The sequence below is a fragment of the Rhinolophus hipposideros genome, assembly GCF_964194185.1.
Source record: "Rhinolophus hipposideros genome assembly, chromosome: 4".
Taxonomy (NCBI): domain Eukaryota; kingdom Metazoa; phylum Chordata; class Mammalia; order Chiroptera; family Rhinolophidae; genus Rhinolophus; species Rhinolophus hipposideros.
The window spans coordinates 31,013,412-31,031,499 of record NC_138050.1 but is presented as its reverse complement, the minus strand read 5'-3'; the positions used below and the strand labels follow the sequence as shown (position 1 = coordinate 31,031,499).

Sequence of the window (18,088 nt, the reverse complement as noted above, 5' to 3'; positions counted from 1 at the left end):
CAAAAACAACAGTGTGAAAACTGCTGAGAAAGTAAAGGAGAGCAGCACCTGATATCCAGAAGCCAGCCTGGCACTCATAGCTGGACCGTGTTATTCTCTTATTGGCTATAAGCAATCTCACAGAACAAAAACCTCAGAAAAGTTTGCTCTGACACTATAAAATGAGACAGAGCATGACAATTTCATAATTTTGTCTGAGTACAGGCAAAAATAATGTCGCCATACTGCCCTCTAAACATCATAAACTTTCGTCTCCTGGCTAAGTGACTGCCATTTCTTTAGCAATTACAACTTCACCCTTGTTCTAATCTCCCCTCCCTATACATAAGATTTATTGAAAAGATTTATGTATTATAAAATTTCCTCCTTCTGACAGCATCAAATTTAGAGCAAACCTCCACTTCCTCAAGCTCTCAAATACCCAAGGAAAACGCAAACTTATTGTAATGACGCGCAAGGGAAAGAAGGAGAAGGAACACACACTAGAGTGTGGCTAATGAATTTATTTAGCAATATCTAATCAACTTATTTAGCAATATGCAATAGCAAAAGACAAAGGCAATTAATAGAATATGCTAATGACAGAAAATAAATGTAGTTAGGACTAAACTATATACATTGATACCAATGTCAATGTTATGAGTGCATCCAAAACAACCCAAATACAACTTTCACAAATGCTTACATAACTCCAACTTTACTTAAATGGGGAATAGATTTAGGACTTTCTTAACTTGTCCTTGTCCTCCATAACCAATTGTGTATATTCATTAGTAGAGGATAGTCCTCTATGTTTATTCTGGGTCAAATTAAGTCAATTGGTAATCAAAGGCCTGAAATAAAGAGATATATTTCTATAGAAGAGAGATCATTGTGATTTAATACTCTCACCTATAAACATGAGTAAACAGATTTACATTATTTTCAAGTAAAACTTAAATTTACCATGAAACTTTTAAATTAGGAAAGTTAGTCCTTTATTAATTTCGTTTTTTAATAAATCTAATGTACTGAATTTCTGGATCCAAGTGCCACTTGCAATTTATGATGGAAGGCATTTATTCGTTCTTTCTGAACTGGCCAGTTCAAGATGCAGTGAGATTTAAACATTCCTCTTCGCAAGCAGAATGCATGATTCAGTTTATAATCTGGAATCTCCTCAAGAAAGATCAAAATAATGGAATCTAGATTTTGTTCAATAGCTTGCTGAACTGCATGGTGCACCTTGAATCTAAGTTCAAAAAAAAAAAAGTATATATGAAGTAAGTCATATGTCAATATATAACGTTTTTAACAGCCACAGGCACTAAAATCTAAAATTCTCCTTAGAATTTACATTAATATGTCACTAAAAATCAGTTTAAGTTTTTCTTAATTTCATGTTTAAAATTCTTTGAGTTGTGAGTAATAATTTTAATAATATTTAAAATCTCAATTTGAAAACAAGTATACACTTAAAATTTCATAACGTTCACCTACCTTTTGCACAATGGATCTTTTAAAAGATGCTGTGTTATAACAAAAATAATTTTTCTGCTCCTTTTGATGCTATTAACAATTGCTTCAAGTTCAAGGACACCTGCCTGAAAGTCCCTTTCTTCCAGACAAAATTTGAGAGTCTGATCTTTTTCTTCCATTGGGCAGAAGTGTTCCCAGACCCAATCCCTATCTTTATAGGCATGAATTATATATGCTGCATATTCAAACTGCTCTGGCTGTCTGTCTATTTCTTTGAAACCAAGAACTCGATGCACTGAAACATTCCAATAAAAAGATATCCTCCAGCCTTCAAAATGGATGAGCAGTATGATAAAGACAAAAATCAATAGGATACTGGTATTTATCATGAAAAGGAGTTCAAAGGGGGCACTGTCTTTGCAGGGTGATATATCAAAAAGCATCACTGGTAAACCATGATATTGAGGCGGAGTATTGCAGAGATAATGGCTTGATAGCTCAGAGATGTTGGTATGGGTACTGTTAATCCAGTTAACAAACCAGGCAATGCTTTCACATGTACAATCAAATGGATTAAAGCGCATATCTAAAGTACTCAGGTTCTGGAAAGCTGGTCCAAAAACATTCTTCTCAACTGATATTATGAGATTCTTCTGAAGGCTCAATGACTTTAGAGATACCTGATTATCAAAGACAGACGGTGGAAGTATGTTTAAATTATTCAATCCTAAATCGATGCTCTTTAATTCAAGTAAGTCCTTGAAGGCCTCTGCGGGGATCTCATCAAAGCCATTAGACTGTAAATTAAGGAAGTGAAGGTGAGAAAGACCCTTTAGAAAATGAACAGGACCACCAGGGTTTGCATGTTTCCAGAGCCGAGCTAAATTGTTATGCTGCAAATCCAGAATTTCTAGTTTCTCAAGACCCTCCAACAGTTCATCATTTATGTTGGCTATGTTGTTGTTGCTTAGATCCAGAATGGTTAAGTTATGAAGAGGGTGAAAAGGTGAAGGGGAAATATCCACATTTTTAAGGGCCACCCTTCGGAGCATCAGTTGTTGAAGGCTTGGAACCAAGGCAAAAGAATTGCTAGTCAGTTGCAGGTATTTGTTGTAGGAAAGGTAAATTTCAATGATTTTTTCTAGACCTATCCATTCGTCACCTGTGAGCTCTTGCCCAATTTCATTAAGGCCAAGGTCAAGTACCTTAAGATGGCCCAACCAAGAAAAAGCTCCACTGTCTATTTTTGATATTTTATTTCTGGTTAGGTTGAGTATAAGTAAAGGAGAATGAGCAAGTGACACAAATGTTTCATTTGTTAAAGTTCGCAAACTTGTGAAGGAGTTGGACAGACTTAAGTATTTCAGCTTTATTAGACCTGTAAACATATTGCTTTTTAAGGCTGGAAAGTTGTTATCATCCATGTTAAGATATTCCAAACATTTTAGCCATTGAAAGGAAAAGTCATCAATCTTGGGAAGCGAAGAAAGGGAAATGCTTTGTTTGGTAAAAGATCGTCTCAAATTCAGATATCTCACATTGAAAAGTCCATAAAAGGAGTGAGAAAACAAACGGTCTATATTATTGTACTCCAGGAAGAAATATTCTAAATGTGGAAGCCAAGCAAAGGAATCATTACCAATGACATTTATGCTATTATATGAAAGATCAAGCATGGTGAGATTTGTCTGCTTTAGTCCAATAAAAGTCATATTGCTTGTTTTGGATAGCTGGGTGTTGCTCAGGGATAGACTCTGAATGCTTGTGTTGGATAATTCCAAACAAAGCTTCTCTGTGAGACTGGGGCCCAGCTGGGCATTGTTCAGAGAGAGACCAAATATTTTTCCAATTGCATGAAAACATCCTGGAGAGAACTAAACGTGGGGAGAAAAAAGGAGATTAATAACCAAAACACAATAGCGTTTGTATGACATTTGCAAAGCTTAAGCACAATTTTTTACTGAATCCCCCTTCCTTTTTCACCACTTTCTCTGGGTTTTCTCTCCATTCCTCTAACACACAGCTCCTTACTCTATGCTTGTAATACCACGTCCGGCTCCAGCCCCTTACCTCCCCTGGCCGCAGGCTAACTTCTACTGGTCATTGAAGCCTCAGCTTAGATGTCACTTCTTCGGGGCACCTTCCCCGAACTCTCAATCTAGGTTTAGTCTCTCGTACTTTTACTTCATCACATTGAGTATAATTGCAATTAAACTATTCATAAAGTCCCTATTGAGCCAGAGCCTGTTTCTCTCTTCGTGACCACTGTTCTCAGTGAACATTGAGGAACAAATGGGTGGATTTTATTATGAAAGAGTGACATCCACTTTCCCTCTGTAACTCTTGAGTTCCAGCTATCCTCTTTGTCTTTCCAGCCAGGTTTTCTCCTGACTTTATTTCATTACCATGCTTCCAGCTTCCTTCCCTCTGTCCCCATTCCCTCACCAGATGGCCTTGGCTATTCTGGGACCCAGCGCTGGAACAAAAGAAAAGAAAGCAGGAGAGAAGGAATCCAGGGAGGACAGCAGCCAGTCCCTGTCAGTTAAACAGCAGAAGAGCAAAGAAACTCTTATTTCCACTGTGTCACTGTGAAATGTTAGGACTAATGGAAGAAAAGATAGAACTAGAGTAGAAAGCATGCTTTATTTCAAGTGAGTTGAACTGCAAAACAGGACATTATTAAATTAATTATGGTAAATTTACAAAATAGGATTATTTTGCAGCAACTAAAATTAAGTTTTTGAATATTTCTTAATGATATGGAAAATGTGCATGAGGTAAGGTTGCTTTTAAATGTTAGGATACACTGTCATCCTCAAGAGAAACGATTTAGCACAGTTGTTAAGAGCATGAGCTCTGGTCCAACACTGCCAGAAACCCGGCTCTGTCACCTGTGAGACCTTCAACACGTTCCTTCATCTTTCTCCATCTCAATTCACTCTTGTGAGAATGCTACCGTGTTTCCCCAAAAATAAGACCTAGCCAGACCATCAGCTCTAATGTGTCTTTTGGAGCAAAAATTAATATAAGACTCGGTATTATATTTTATTATATTATATTATATTATATTATATTATATTATATTATATTATATTACATTATATTTATTATATTATATTATACCAAGTATTATATCATATTATATATACCCGGTCTTATATAACATTATATAAGATCGGGTCTTATATTATATTGAAATAAGACCAGGTCTTATATTAATTTTTGCTCCAAAAGACGCATTAGAGTTGATGGTCTGGCTAGGTCTTATTTTCGGGGAAACATGGTAATAGGAATAGGTTGGTTATAGGACTATATAAAAAAATATAAATAAAGAAGTTGTCACAGTTAAGTACTATATGACTTTCAGCTACTGATGTTTTTCTTACTATTATTTGGAGAAAAGCTGGAAATAAACATATCTCAATGCTAACATTGGCTGTCTGGATTGTGGGCTTTTGGATGATTTTTATCCCCCTCGTTATTTATATATTGTATAAAATTCTACAATAAATGTTCTAAAGCAGAAAAAAAGTGCTGTTTAAAATTAATATGAGTAGCTTACATAGAACATTTAATTATTCCCACAGGATAATTTTGTACACAGTCTATTTTCATGTGTAAAAATTAATACAGCTTTTAAAAATCTGACTTAATTTAGGATTTCCAATATTCTTATTCTCAGCCTGTAAAAGAATAAAATACAGACATTCTTGTATACAAAAATAGTTAACAAATTGAAGGTCATGGATCCAAAAAGAAAAGATTAGTTATGTATACCCAATTGTTGGAACATTTTTATAATAATCTAATGCTAGTGACTTATTGAGCTTACATGCCAGACCCTATGCTACAATTTGTAGCACACAGTCCTATGAAATAGTGCCCTTATTATGCCAATTTTAGAGCAGAGAAAACTTGAAATATTTACCTAATTACACAATTATTAAGAGATACAGCCCAGATAGGGAGCCAGCTAACCCACCTCTAAAGCCCATGCTCTTAACTATCATACTATTTTAATTTTTTCAGAAATTTTGTGCTATAGATAGTATTCCACTTTATAAGTGAGGAAACTAACATCCAGAGAAGTTAAGTAAGTTCCCCAAGATCAAAGTACTGGTCTGTAAATGGAATGGGGATTTTAACCCACTTCTGTCTGACAGCAAAGCAAGTCCCAGCTCCTACTTGCTACCAAATTCCCTTTCTTGTGAGGATGACATTAATGGCCCGAGCAGTCAGTATGAAAGATTTTGGAAGACATGGCAAAGATTATCACCTCTTTCTACAGGGAACTTTAGATTCCTATCCATGAGACACAATTAGGGACTATCTACACTTAAAGTCAGAACATAAAATAATTTTACCTTACTTCTTACCTCTTTAATTTGATTTGATGACAACTCTAATTTTTTTAAGGAAGAATTGCCAAGGAAATCAAAGTCTTCACTTCTTAGTACATGAATTTTATTATTTGATAATAGAAGCTCTTGGAGATTTTCCAGTTGGAGCTGAGTTCCTAATTTAGTAGTTGATAAACCATTATGAGATAGGTCTAATTTGATTAAATTCTGAGAGAAAAAAATGTATATAAGTTAGAGTCTCGCCATCAAAAATAGTTCCTCTAAATGTACACGAATCTTAGAAATAATTCAATAGCAAAATAACTTTGTTGTGATAAAAAATACCATTATTGCAAAGATTTAATATCTTATATCAAGAATCACTTTCTCTTCACAAAATAAAAAAATCTTAAGCTTACTTACTCATGATATAAGGAATAATTATAATAAACATTTATTTACATATTTATTTATAATAAGCATTTATTTATGATGCAAGGAATATTCCTGTGGCTTATCAAACATATAGTGTCATGTATCAGCCTTGAAAACTAAACAAACAACAACAAAAATAAATGTTTTCTTAAAAAGTATGAATAGAACTGTCATCTATGAAATCCTAAAAAAAATTCTTATATTTAGAAAGATCAATAGTTAGTTAATTTTGCATCATGGCTAGTAGAAAATACTAATTTTTGCTTGTTTTGTCAGTGTTGTGGGCTATTTTATTACTTACCCTAGGCTGCTTTTGAATATGTAAACTTACAACTCAAGTAAAAGGTAAGGAAAAACTGATACATGTTCAGGCAAAATCTTAAATGCAATGTCTATTAAAGAGAACAAGACTATGTTTTAAAAATAAAAATAATATTTCAACAATGATTAGTCTAATCAGATTTTGAGGTCTTTGCGTCCAAAGACATTTTCTCCACATCAGAATCTAATAAGGCACAAGAAAGAATTTCAAATCGCTTGCAAGCAAATCGTTTTATAAATGTTTCCAAGCACATTTAAATTTGTATGTTATTCTTGGCATCTGAAGTCAAGCAATGCTCAGTGTTTTATAAGTCCATAAAATGAAGAAAATGGAGTTTTGAAAATGGTTTTGGCTTAAGAAAAGCACTTAATAATTGTCTCAGATTTAGAGATAATAAATACTTTTTTCACAGACTTAAAATTCAAGCAAAGTACTTAAAGGAAAAAGTCAGTAGCCATTGGAAAAAGCAACATTGTGAGGAAATTTCTACAATCAAGAGTAGGTAATTTTTACTTGAAGAATTTTTCATGTATCAATGTGTTAACTTAAAGTTAGGATTTAGACTTGACTTTTTTTCCCATTATTTCAGGTACTAAATCAGCAGTTTTGAGCATTTCTTTTTATGTGTTCCTCATGGGATATTGTGATTCTTCTCTGATCTCTACCTCTTATATCTAGGTTCTGTTTTTAACAGGAGGAAGCAAGAGAGGCAGAGTTCTTCAAAATTAAGATTGAAACCAATTGAAGATGATATTTTCTCATTTGAAAACATTTCCAATCATAATGGCAATATTTGTGTGTCCCCCACCCTCATTTGAGTAGATCAGATTTCTTATTTTTCACTAAGATATCTAGATACTAAGTCTAAGGATGAATATGTGACTTGAAAATGTAATATTAGACAACATATTTTTCATTTATTATATGGAAATGAACACTTTCATCTTACCTTCAGGTTTTTAAAGGGATTATTTTGAACTTTCTGGATTGAGTTGGACATTAGATGGAGTTCAGACAAATTCATACAGAAGACAAAGGTTTTATCAGAAAGTTGAGATAGCTCATTGTGTTGGAGGTTCAAAATTTCCAACAAGGGGAGTTTTTGGCACAATTCTGGCTCCAGTTTTGAGATGGAGTTAAATCCTCCATCCAAGATAGTAATTTGGCTGTATCTTGTAAAATTGGCAGGTGGTAATTTTCTGAGTTGATTATGGGTAAGATTCAACACTGTTATGTTTGCTGGGAGGTCATCAGGTATTTGAGTCAACTTCAGATGACTGCAATCAGCTACTTCATGCCTCACAGCACATTTGTTGGTAGAAGATGTACACAGTATCCAAAAGGGCAAGAGTACCCCAAAGCAGGAGATGTGATAAAGCACATTCCAACTCATGATTCTGCCCTATAAAAGAAATATTAAAAAGCAATGGACAACATTAATATTGCAGGCTTTCACATGCATTGGTATATTCCTTATAAAATATATCACCAAATGTGACTGTGTCTGATCTTTTTACTATAATTCTGATGATATACAAGTATGCATTATTCAAGTAGTACATCATATAGAAGTAATTCAAACAGCGCAGAAAAGTACAAAATGGAATATACAAAATCTCTCTTCACTCTCCATCTCCAACCAGTTAGGATATTCCAAGGTAACCTCTTGACAGTTTCTATTTGTAATTCTCATGATCACCTTCACAAATCTAAATAATATGGATCTGATTGTATTTCTTCATTTAATGAATTTGAGTATTTTCTTCCCACTATAAAGATAAGGAACTTAATTATGGTACTTCCTCATCATCTTCACAATATTTCTTTAGTTATTTTAAATTTAATTTAATCTATGTGATATTTATAATTTTAAAGAGTACACCTACAACTCTGTCTATTGCTCACCCAACTTTAGACAAAATCACTTGACACCTCACCTCATGATACAGGAAATGTGCAGCCCTGTATTTTCTACACACTTTTTCCATCCTCACATTTTATAAAACCGTCATCTGTAACATTGTTAACTTGTCAAGGTAATAAAACATTAGCATTTATCCTAAAACTATGATAAATCAGGCATAGTTGGCCTAGATCAATTCAGAAAATCTAAAGTGAATAAACAATATTTTCAGTTTTATAATTATGTAAATAAACATGCGCTGCAGAATCAGTAAGACCTAGAGAGCCATAGTGATTAAGAGTACAAACCCTGGACTTACACCCTCTGAGTTCTGATCCTGGATCCTCTACTTTGTAATCTCTGACAGGTTAATTCATTTCTCAAGACTGTTTCCTCTTCTTACAAGTAGAGATAATTAAAGTAACTCCTCCATAGGTTGTTATGAAGATTAAAGGAGATAAGTCTTGCAGTATCTGGAGTAAAGCAACATTGAATGTTATTACTATTATTATTAATCAGTACAATAATCCATGATTTATATACGTTGATCATTATAACTATTTCTTATTTTGTAAAGATTTTACTTTATAAAGAAAATCTATACCAAATGAATTATACCATGAAACAATCACAGTTAACAGTCAAACAAGAAGGAAACAGTAGAAGGAGCCAAGCATGTAAAATAATTGATATTCAAGGCAATTCATGAATGGTTAGAAAGATTTGAAAAGCTCCTTGTGTTTTTTTTGGGGGGGTGTTATTTGTATTTTTATTGTTCAGTTATAAGATTTATTTTTATTTATTTATTTATTTATTTATTTATTGGGGTGACAATTGTTAGTGAAATTACATAGATTTCAGGTGTACAATTCTGTATTACATCATCTATAAATCCCATTGTGTGTTCACCACCCAGAGTCAGTTCTCCTTCCATCACCATATGTTTGATCCCCCTTACCCTCATCTCCCTTCCCCCACCCCCCTTATCTTCTGGTAAGCACTAAACAACAAAAGAACAAGACAAACAAATGAGAAACAAAAACTCATAGACACAGACAACAGTTTAGTGGTTACCAGAGGGTAAGGGGGTGGGGGGTGGGCGATGAGGGTAAGGGGAATCAAATATATGGTGATGGAAGGAAAAGCTCCTTATTAACTCAACTTTGGGTTGGGTAGAGAGCTGCAGGAGACACTCAGGCTGTCTCCACCGTCTGGGAAGCAACCACTGTCTTCCCTGGACCACAAATTATCTTTATTTAAGGAAGCCAGGTTTCTTTCAAAGTGCTCTGTTTTTCAATTTCATTTTAGAGAATGAAAAAAAAAGTCCTAGGTTCGGAGATCACTTTACCCTGCTACTTGATCCAAAGAGAGAAAGTAAAAAAAGAAAATTAAACGTTTGCTAATACATCATTCACAAAATCCAAAAACCTTTAAATGTTTTAATAAGAATCCTTTATATATCGTATAAAGAAATTGCTTAGGAAACATTGCATTAACTACTTTGATTTTTATATAAAAAAGTGTAATTCTTACAAACATTATCATGCTTGATATTTTAAGTGGGTGATTTGAGGAACCATAACAATCACAGCTTTGCACACAGAAATAAAAAAGAAATAAGATTTCAATTTATCAAACTTCACATTAAATACAGGTTTTAAGGAATTAATATTAACCACGAATAAAACGTGAATTCAGCTGAGTGCAGTTAGTTGAGTGCAGAAGATATAACCCTATGCTCCCAAGCAAGTGACTCTTGAATATCTAAGACAACATGAATTCTTCTCCCTGGTACTCAGTTAGTTCTTAAGAACTATGCCTTGTTTACTTTGTTGCTTATTTCAACCATGACTTTCTTGACTTTTGTAATGTCTCCTATTCTATTTTTGTTGAAAGAAGACCTACATGTGGCTTCATTTCCATAACACCAAGATGATCAGCTTCTTAATCATAGTCTTGGTTGAATGCCAGTTTGAATGGCATCCAACACCTGCTTCTTGACCATCATCATGGAATCCATTTCACTGTGCTGGGGGGCTAATGCCACTATTTTATAGATTGCAGTACCTTCTTTCTTCAAATATTCTTATTTTGGCTAGGTAATCTCTTTGAATAGTTCTCCTTCCTCCCTCCCAGAATGCTTCTAAGAGGTTATCTTTCTAAGTTCATATCTATCTATCATCTATCTATCTATCTATCTATCTATCTATCTATCTATCTATCTATCTATCTATCTAATCTATCTATCTATCTATCTATAGATAAATACAGACATAGGTATAGATATCTGTTTTTGTTCTTTTGCCATATGATTATGCTGTGTTGGCTATTGAGGTTCCAAATACTTTCTATGCAAAATCATATGTGGCCTGACAATTAAGTTCATGAACTTATCCTAGAAAAAGTGCTACATACCTCATTGCTGAATATCACTACAGTCACCTTTAAAGTACTCCCCTTGGGAAGCTATGCAGTGATGCCAGCACCTAGTCCACTGTTCAGAGGAATTTTGGAACTCTTTTTCTGGAATGGCCATCAGAGCTGTCATCATATTACCCTCGATGTCCTGAATATCATCAAAATGTCTTCCTTGCAATATTTCCTTTACCTTCAGGTAAAGAAAGAAGTCATTGGAGGCCAGATCAGTGAGTAGGGAGGGTGTTCCAATACAGTGATTTGTTTACTGGCTAAAAACTCCCTCACAGACAGTGCTGTGCGAGCTGGTGCATCGTCGTGATGCAAGAGCTCCTTCGGGACCATTTTTGCACACATCTTTATCATGCTAAGATTTTCAGTTAAGATTTTGCTAACTGTTTCTCTATTGTTGTTTACTTGGGCTGCTATGCTTTTCACAATCAGCTGATGTTTTGACGCACCATTCGATGAATTTTTGCAATGTTTTCATCAGTTCTTCTTGTCACTGGCTGCCCTGACCTCTCTTCATCAGTTCTCTCCCCTCAGAAAAACGTTTAATCCATTTGTACACTGCCATTTTCTTCATGGCATTATCCCCATAAACTTGAACTAACATGTCCCTGATTTCACTTCCACTCTTGCCAAGATTAACAACGAATTTAATGTTTGTTTGTTGCTCTTATTAAAGCTCATTCTCCTTATGGCACACAAAAACATACAACAATAATGAACGCCACTCACCAAGATACCGCCACACATTGACACGAACACAGCTGTGAAACACTGCTATACCAAGGTTATGAAACCTTACCCAGCTGTTTGTACAGTGCTGCCAGTGTAAGCGCACGGTGGTGAGTTCGCAAACTTGATTGTCAGACCTCGTAAAGGCATTATTTCATTGTTTTCTAGTATCCAGTGTTGCTAAAAAGAAATCATGCTCATTTTGTTTTCTTTCCTTTATACAAAAGTTTCCTTTATTTTAGTTCCCTTTTTCTCTTTGAACGTTATTAGTATCTCTTCTTTTTTTTTACACTTTATTTATTTATTTATTTATTTAGGCATTCAATATTATTTTGTATTAATTTCAGGTGTATAGCATAATGGTTAGACATTTATATAATTTAAGAAGTGATCACCCTGACTAGTCTAGTACCCACCTGACATTAAGCATAGTTATTGTCATATTATTGACTATATTCTGTATGCTTTACAACCCCATGTCTATTTTGTAATGACCAACTTGTACTTCTTAATCCCTTCACCGTTTTCACCCTGCACCCCAAACCCTCTCTAATTTATCACTCTAATAAATCTAGTATGCTTCTTTGTCTCCTCATTTTAGTTGGCTCCCTGTGTTTCTTTCTATGTATTAGGTAGGGCTCTTATGTCTCCTGGTCTTAGTAGAATGGCCTTATGTAGTAGGTGTCTAGGAGAGCCCAGTGGTGCAGTCTCCCTGAGCCTGGTGCTCCAGGTGTGTCCCTTGTGTGGGCTGTATGTGCCCTCCTGTTGTAGTTGAGCCTTGATTGCTGTTGGCACATCAATGGGAGGGATTGACCCTCAGGCTGATTGGTTGTGAGGACTAACCATGACTACAGTGGAGGAGCTGTTGTGCAGGGGCTGACCCTACAGAATAAAACTTGCTTTAGCAGGGCTCTGGTGCCTGCCAAGTCTGCCTTTTAAGCATGTTGTTTGTGGTGGTGGTTGGGCAGTGCTTTGGTGTGGTATGAAGCCAGCCACTTGTTGTTTTGATTCTGGGCCTCTTGGAAGGGCTTGGGTGCAGACTAAAGTTATCTTCTGCCTATGACCTGCCTGGGGGCCACTTGGTATGAGCTACAAGGTGATCTACAGATGGTTGTCTCTTATACTGGCTTGGAGTTGCCTGGGAGAGGTTAAGCTGCAAACCCAGGCTGGCTGCTTCCAGTGTTGCGCTCGGGGTTGCTTAATAAGTGGTACAGGCCAGGCCAAGGCCACATGCTGCTTCTTGGGGTTTTGTGAACCCTTGAGAGATTTTAGGAAAGTCCGTAGTATGAGCCAAAACAGGCTGTTTGTTAAAGCCACTGGAGGCGACTTAGGTGGGCCTGCAAGTTGGATGTGGAGGGGCCTCAGGGTATCACCAAAGTAGAGTGAATTGCGTTAACCAGGTAGATGGAGACAGATATGGCATCCACTTGTGTGTAAAGCCTCAGGGAGAGGGGGTTGGCTCACAAAAGGAACAATGGCTTCTGCCAGCACTTCTGTCTGTGAAAAAACTGCCTCTCCAACCCTCACTCTAAGGCCAGACAATTCATTTCCTCCCCAGATGTCCCTGGCACTTTTTAAGCTGCTGCCCCAGGGCTGGAACTCAGAGCTGGTGAGGATGTCAGCAAGTCAGTCCAAGTGTGGTCCCTTTTAGAGAATCACCTGGGATAGCACCTGCCCTCATCTCACTCAGCCACAATCTCCACTAGTTTTCACAGCCAGAAGTTATGGGGTCTTCTCTCCCTGGCACTGGAACCCTCGGCTGGGAAGCCTGGTATGGGGCTGGGACCCTTCACTCCTCAGGGGGGACCTTCACCTCTGAGATATCCTTCCTAATTTTTAACCACCACCATTCTGAGTTGCCGCCCCCTCCTGTCAGTTTCAATGTGGTTTCTTCTATACGTCCTTAGTTATAGGACTTCTGTTCAGCTAGACTTCAGGTGATTCTCAGTGGTGGTTGTTCTGTAGCTGTAGTTATAATTTTGATGTGGTCATAAGGGGAGGCAAGCACAGCATTTACCTACTGTGCCATCTTGTCTGGAAGCCAGTTTCGTGTGGTTTAAAATCTCATTTCAATGGGATCATATTCACTCTCTTAAATAAGGCTTCTTTTATCCAAATAATATTTTTGAAATTCATCCATATTGCATGTTTCAGTAGTTCTGTTTTTTTAATTAACTGAGTATTCCATTGTATAAATATACCATACTTTTTCCATGCTCGTATTATTAGACACATGGGTTGTGTAAAGTTTTTCAGTATTATGAATAAAGTTATTATGAACATTCTTGTACATGTTTTTATGAACATATACATTCAATTTCTTTGTGGTAAATACCAAAGTTGGAATTCCTGGGTCATTTGGTTAAGGGCTTACTATTGTTAGTTTTGTAAAAAACTGCCAGAACTTTTGGCAAAGTTTTGTGCCATTTTTACACTCTCAGCAACATCTTTACCAACATTTGGTGCTATTAGTTCTTTCACTTTTAGTCATTTTAGTGAGTGTGTAATAATACCTCGTTATGGTTCTAATTTGAATTTCCTTGATTACTAATGATACTTAACAATTTTTTAATGTGCTTATTTTCCATTTGTATATCTTCCCTTGTATGTTCAAATATTTCACTCATTTATTAATTAGGTTGTTTCTTTTTAATTATTTGTTATAGGAATATATATATATATATATACATATATATATATATATATATATACATTCCATTTTCAGAGTTATAGTTTGTGAATATTTTCTCCCATTTTGTGGCTTACCTATTTATTTTCTTAATGAATAATAATATCTTCATAATTATGGTAAAGTCTAATTTATCATTTTTTAATGATTTTAGCTGTTATGTTAAGGTCTGTTATCTCTCTTAAATAAATTTTTGTGTATGATGGGAAGGAAGAGTCAAGGTCCATTGTTTTCAATTGAACATCTGGTGAGCCAGACTACTTTTTTTAAAGCCTTTCTTTTCCCCACTGGATTGCTTCAGTGTCTTTCTTAAAAACCAAACAAGTGTTTAAGTGTGAATTTATATCTGAGCTGTCTACTGTCTTCCACCTAAATGTTTTTCAATTCTTATGCCAACACCACATTGCTTTGATTGTTGCAGCTTTATAGCATGTCTTGAAGTCAGAAGTGTAAATCCTCCTATTTTGTTATTCCTGTAGTATATTGCTTTTTCCCATGTGATGGTTGTTTTGGGAATTATCTGAAATAATTTTATTTAATATTTATTTAATTATCCCTACTTACTAGAATAAAAAGCTGTAATAGGCACAGTGTTGTCTGTGCTTAGAAAAATTACTAGAACATAGATGGTATTGTATAAAATATATGTTGAATGAATAGCTTTCCCTAGGCAGTGAATCGGCTCAAGAAAACCACTCTCAACTCCATGTGTATTTATAACTTTATATTGGTGGGATGTGTACAAGATGGGTATTCTCTGGTATGATAATTTACCTAGTTATACTTCCAGATATTAAAAAAAAAAATTCTAATGTATTTTCAATGTATGTAATAATGGATCAACAATAATAATATTTAAAGAGATTTTCCAAAAGATTTAAAGTCATGATACGAGAAGAATTTCAGATAAGTTTTAGAGAGTAAAATCATTTTAGATGATTAAGTCTGGGAAAACAGAACTAGTGTGAGTATTGAGAATTCTAAAACACTTCAAAAAATTAGTGGTTTTGCTTTTATTCTAATCTCGTTCTCAAGAACAGAAAAAAAAATCAGCTTTCATAAATTAACATTTCAATCTTACAGCCTTTATAATACTGTCACTAAATATTTTTAAAGCTACACACAATCTTTCTATCCATAGTCTAGGAGGAACATCACAGCCCAGGCCAGCTAGAATGCTTCTTACCAAACTGCTGAGCTGTGTGGAGAACGTGGGGCTGGAGTGATAATTCTGGAAATCTGGGACGAGCTCCTGACCCCCGACCTCTCTGAGATTTTCCCAATCCCATAAGAGTACTACCTTAGTTTGCTGGCTCACAGATACAGCCCCTGCAATGTATTCTCCTCGTTGTCTAGGTGACATTTACTTTTTCTGAAAGGGCTACAGAGATCAGAATTACTGTAAAGGAACAATCCATTCATAAAGCATATGCCTGAAGGAGTGAAAGACATTACAACTCTGAAAATATACTTCATCGATGGAAAAGAGTCACCAAGTGCTAGGCAGGATGAGTGAAAATGCAAAATACACAGCATCTTATGAAACTTAAAAATTGTAACCATTCACAAAAAAAAATCCTAAAACCTTTTCAGGAAAACATGTGATCAATTGCTTCCAAAGGAAAGAGATCCTGACTGATACAAAATTTTTCATCAGCAGCATCATCCACTGGAAAACAATAGTGATAAGCTTTCCAAACATTCAGGGAAATTATTTTGAATCAAAATCTCATTTCCAAGGGAACAAGTAAAGATAAGGGGGAATATTTTAAGACATGTAAAGTTCAGTAAGTTTATAACTATGTAACCCATATGAAAAGGTTATTGTAGAATGTGCTTCAGTAAAAGAAACAAAAATACAGTTAGAGGATGAAATGAGAGTGAAAACAAGTTGCTGTTGAATGAGATATAACAGAAACAAAGAAAGCTATTAGGCTGGTGCAAAAGTAAATGCAGTTTAAAAGGTTAAAAATAATTGCAAAAACCACAACTACTGTTGCACCAACCTAACAAAAAGAAACCAAACACAGACTCGCTGAGTCAAGCCTTTTCAGTGTGTGTAGAATTACATTTCTTCGTCTAAGTGACAGAAAATATTGCATCATGTTTAGGACATACACCCTGGAACCAGGCCACTTAGGGTTACCACTAGTTACAGTTTGGTTCGTAAACTTTATAATTTTTCCCTAAATTTATGCAGATACACTGTATGCAGACACACACCAACACAAAAGCATATTGTAAAGTTGGGAGGCTAGTACTAGTCGAAACTAGTACTAGCCGAAGCTGACTCCGTTTCCATCCAACTTAACTCACATTTACCTAAGCAAGCCATTTTCTTACTCCTAGGAACAGCCGAAGTGTTTCTCCTTCTCAAGCATATTATCATAAAATGTCAGTTTCTGTCTCCTCTCCAGCCAAGAAAACTGAGAAAAAAAGATAAACTCTTTTAAGCTCACAGAGCTTTGTATCTTTAAGAGAAAGTTGAGATTTTTTTTTAAAAGGCTGTTGCAAAATTATTTCCATAGCTACCCTAATGTATAATACTTTTCCAGGTACATAACTCTACAGAGGAAACAAAACATTTTTAAATTACTGCATAAAATGTTTTATCATGTTCATTAGAAATTGTTGCTATTATCTGTCCTCGAGTTATGATACACTTCTCCCCCTATCTTTATCCTCTTCCTTTTCTTCCATTCGCTTTGTTGAATGATTCTGACTAGATTTCAAGCACCAGCTCAAAGAAAGATCAAAGAATGCTAAAACCAAATTGCATTCTAGCATTACTCAACATGAGAGATCCTATCCCAATAGGAATTTAAAAACATATACCTTTACTTACTCTGATGACGGTTGACCATGCCTTTTTTTCATTTATCCAAATCCAGTCGTTTTCACCAGGGAAGTGTAGCACGTTTGCTGCAATCTCGAAAGTGAAACTGAAGTTTAAAAAAAAAAAAAAAAAGCCTTTTATAGTTGGTGAATTCTAACAAGGGCAAAGGAAATAAACCACAATCACAGCAAGCGTTTTAAATTGCTTCTTAAAAATGTCTTGTTTTTTTTCTTCTTCAGGTGCAGTCCCCTGGGTGTCATTGAAAAGGTCACAGACTTAGCAACACAGAAAACTGAAGGAGTGGGACTTCACCACCACTCAGAACTTAATGACTATCTAACTGAGAGTGAATTCCTCTATTTTTTCTTTTTTTTTAACCAAAGGCTGATGCAAAACTGTCATAATTGAATGGTGTGTGGTCAGAAGGACAGAAAAAACCTCAGTCCATAATCAAAGCTAAGTACTTCCACTTCTCTGATCTCGCTTTCTCGTCTCAGCAACACTGGAAGATAAGTAATGCAGAAACTAACCTGTTGATCAAAGAGACCAAGTTTCATAGCAGAGAAAGAGCTGGCTGTGGCAAAGACCAAAGCCAGCCTGACACAGGCCACTCTACTTTCCAGATTTCCAGTCAGAACCTGTTAGAAAAGACACAGATATTCCCAGAGAAAGTTTAGATTCACTGTTTAGTTTTTGATGAGCTTTACTGACTCCAATTAGTTAAAACAATGTGCTTGTCAAAAAATTAACACATTTTTATTGTTTATATAATATGAAATAGGTTATAACTATATTGATATATAGTAAAATATAATGATTGGCAGGAACTGTAGAGATTATCGAATCCAACTTCCTTGTTTGAGTAATGAGGAATATGAAACTTAGTAAGGTAAGTGATTTGCCTAAGGACATACTACAAGTTGTCATAATCAGTTATTCAAAGAAGTAA

The 18,088-nt window shown here is 35.3% G+C and overlaps 1 protein-coding gene across 7 annotated transcripts; it reads right to left on the bottom strand.

The window, feature by feature from the left end:
- Positions 1-482: 482 nt before the first annotated feature.
- TLR3 (toll like receptor 3) lies at positions 483-17,772 on the bottom strand. 7 transcript variants are annotated; one of them, XM_081045837.1, is made up of 10 exons: positions 17,670-17,748; positions 17,149-17,245; positions 16,626-16,729; positions 11,685-11,794; positions 10,874-11,066; positions 8,778-8,931; positions 7,505-7,957; positions 5,835-6,026; positions 1,480-3,332; positions 483-1,231 (listed from the first exon to the last, which is right to left on the bottom strand). In XM_081045837.1, exons 7-10 carry the CDS (start codon positions 7,946-7,948, stop codon positions 1,003-1,005), a joined length of 2,718 nt encoding a protein of 905 aa, XP_080901963.1. In that variant the 5' UTR covers positions 7,949-7,957; positions 8,778-8,931; positions 10,874-11,066; positions 11,685-11,794; positions 16,626-16,729; positions 17,149-17,245; positions 17,670-17,748; the 3' UTR covers positions 483-1,002. The 7 variants fall into 7 exon arrangements, with proteins under 7 accessions (XP_080901963.1, XP_080901964.1, XP_080901966.1 ...); XM_081045838.1 differs by lacking the exons at positions 10,874-11,066; positions 17,670-17,748 and having other exon boundaries at positions 17,149-17,615; XM_081045840.1 differs by lacking the exons at positions 10,874-11,066; positions 17,670-17,748 and having other exon boundaries at positions 17,139-17,241.
- Positions 17,773-18,088: the final 316 nt, after the last annotated feature.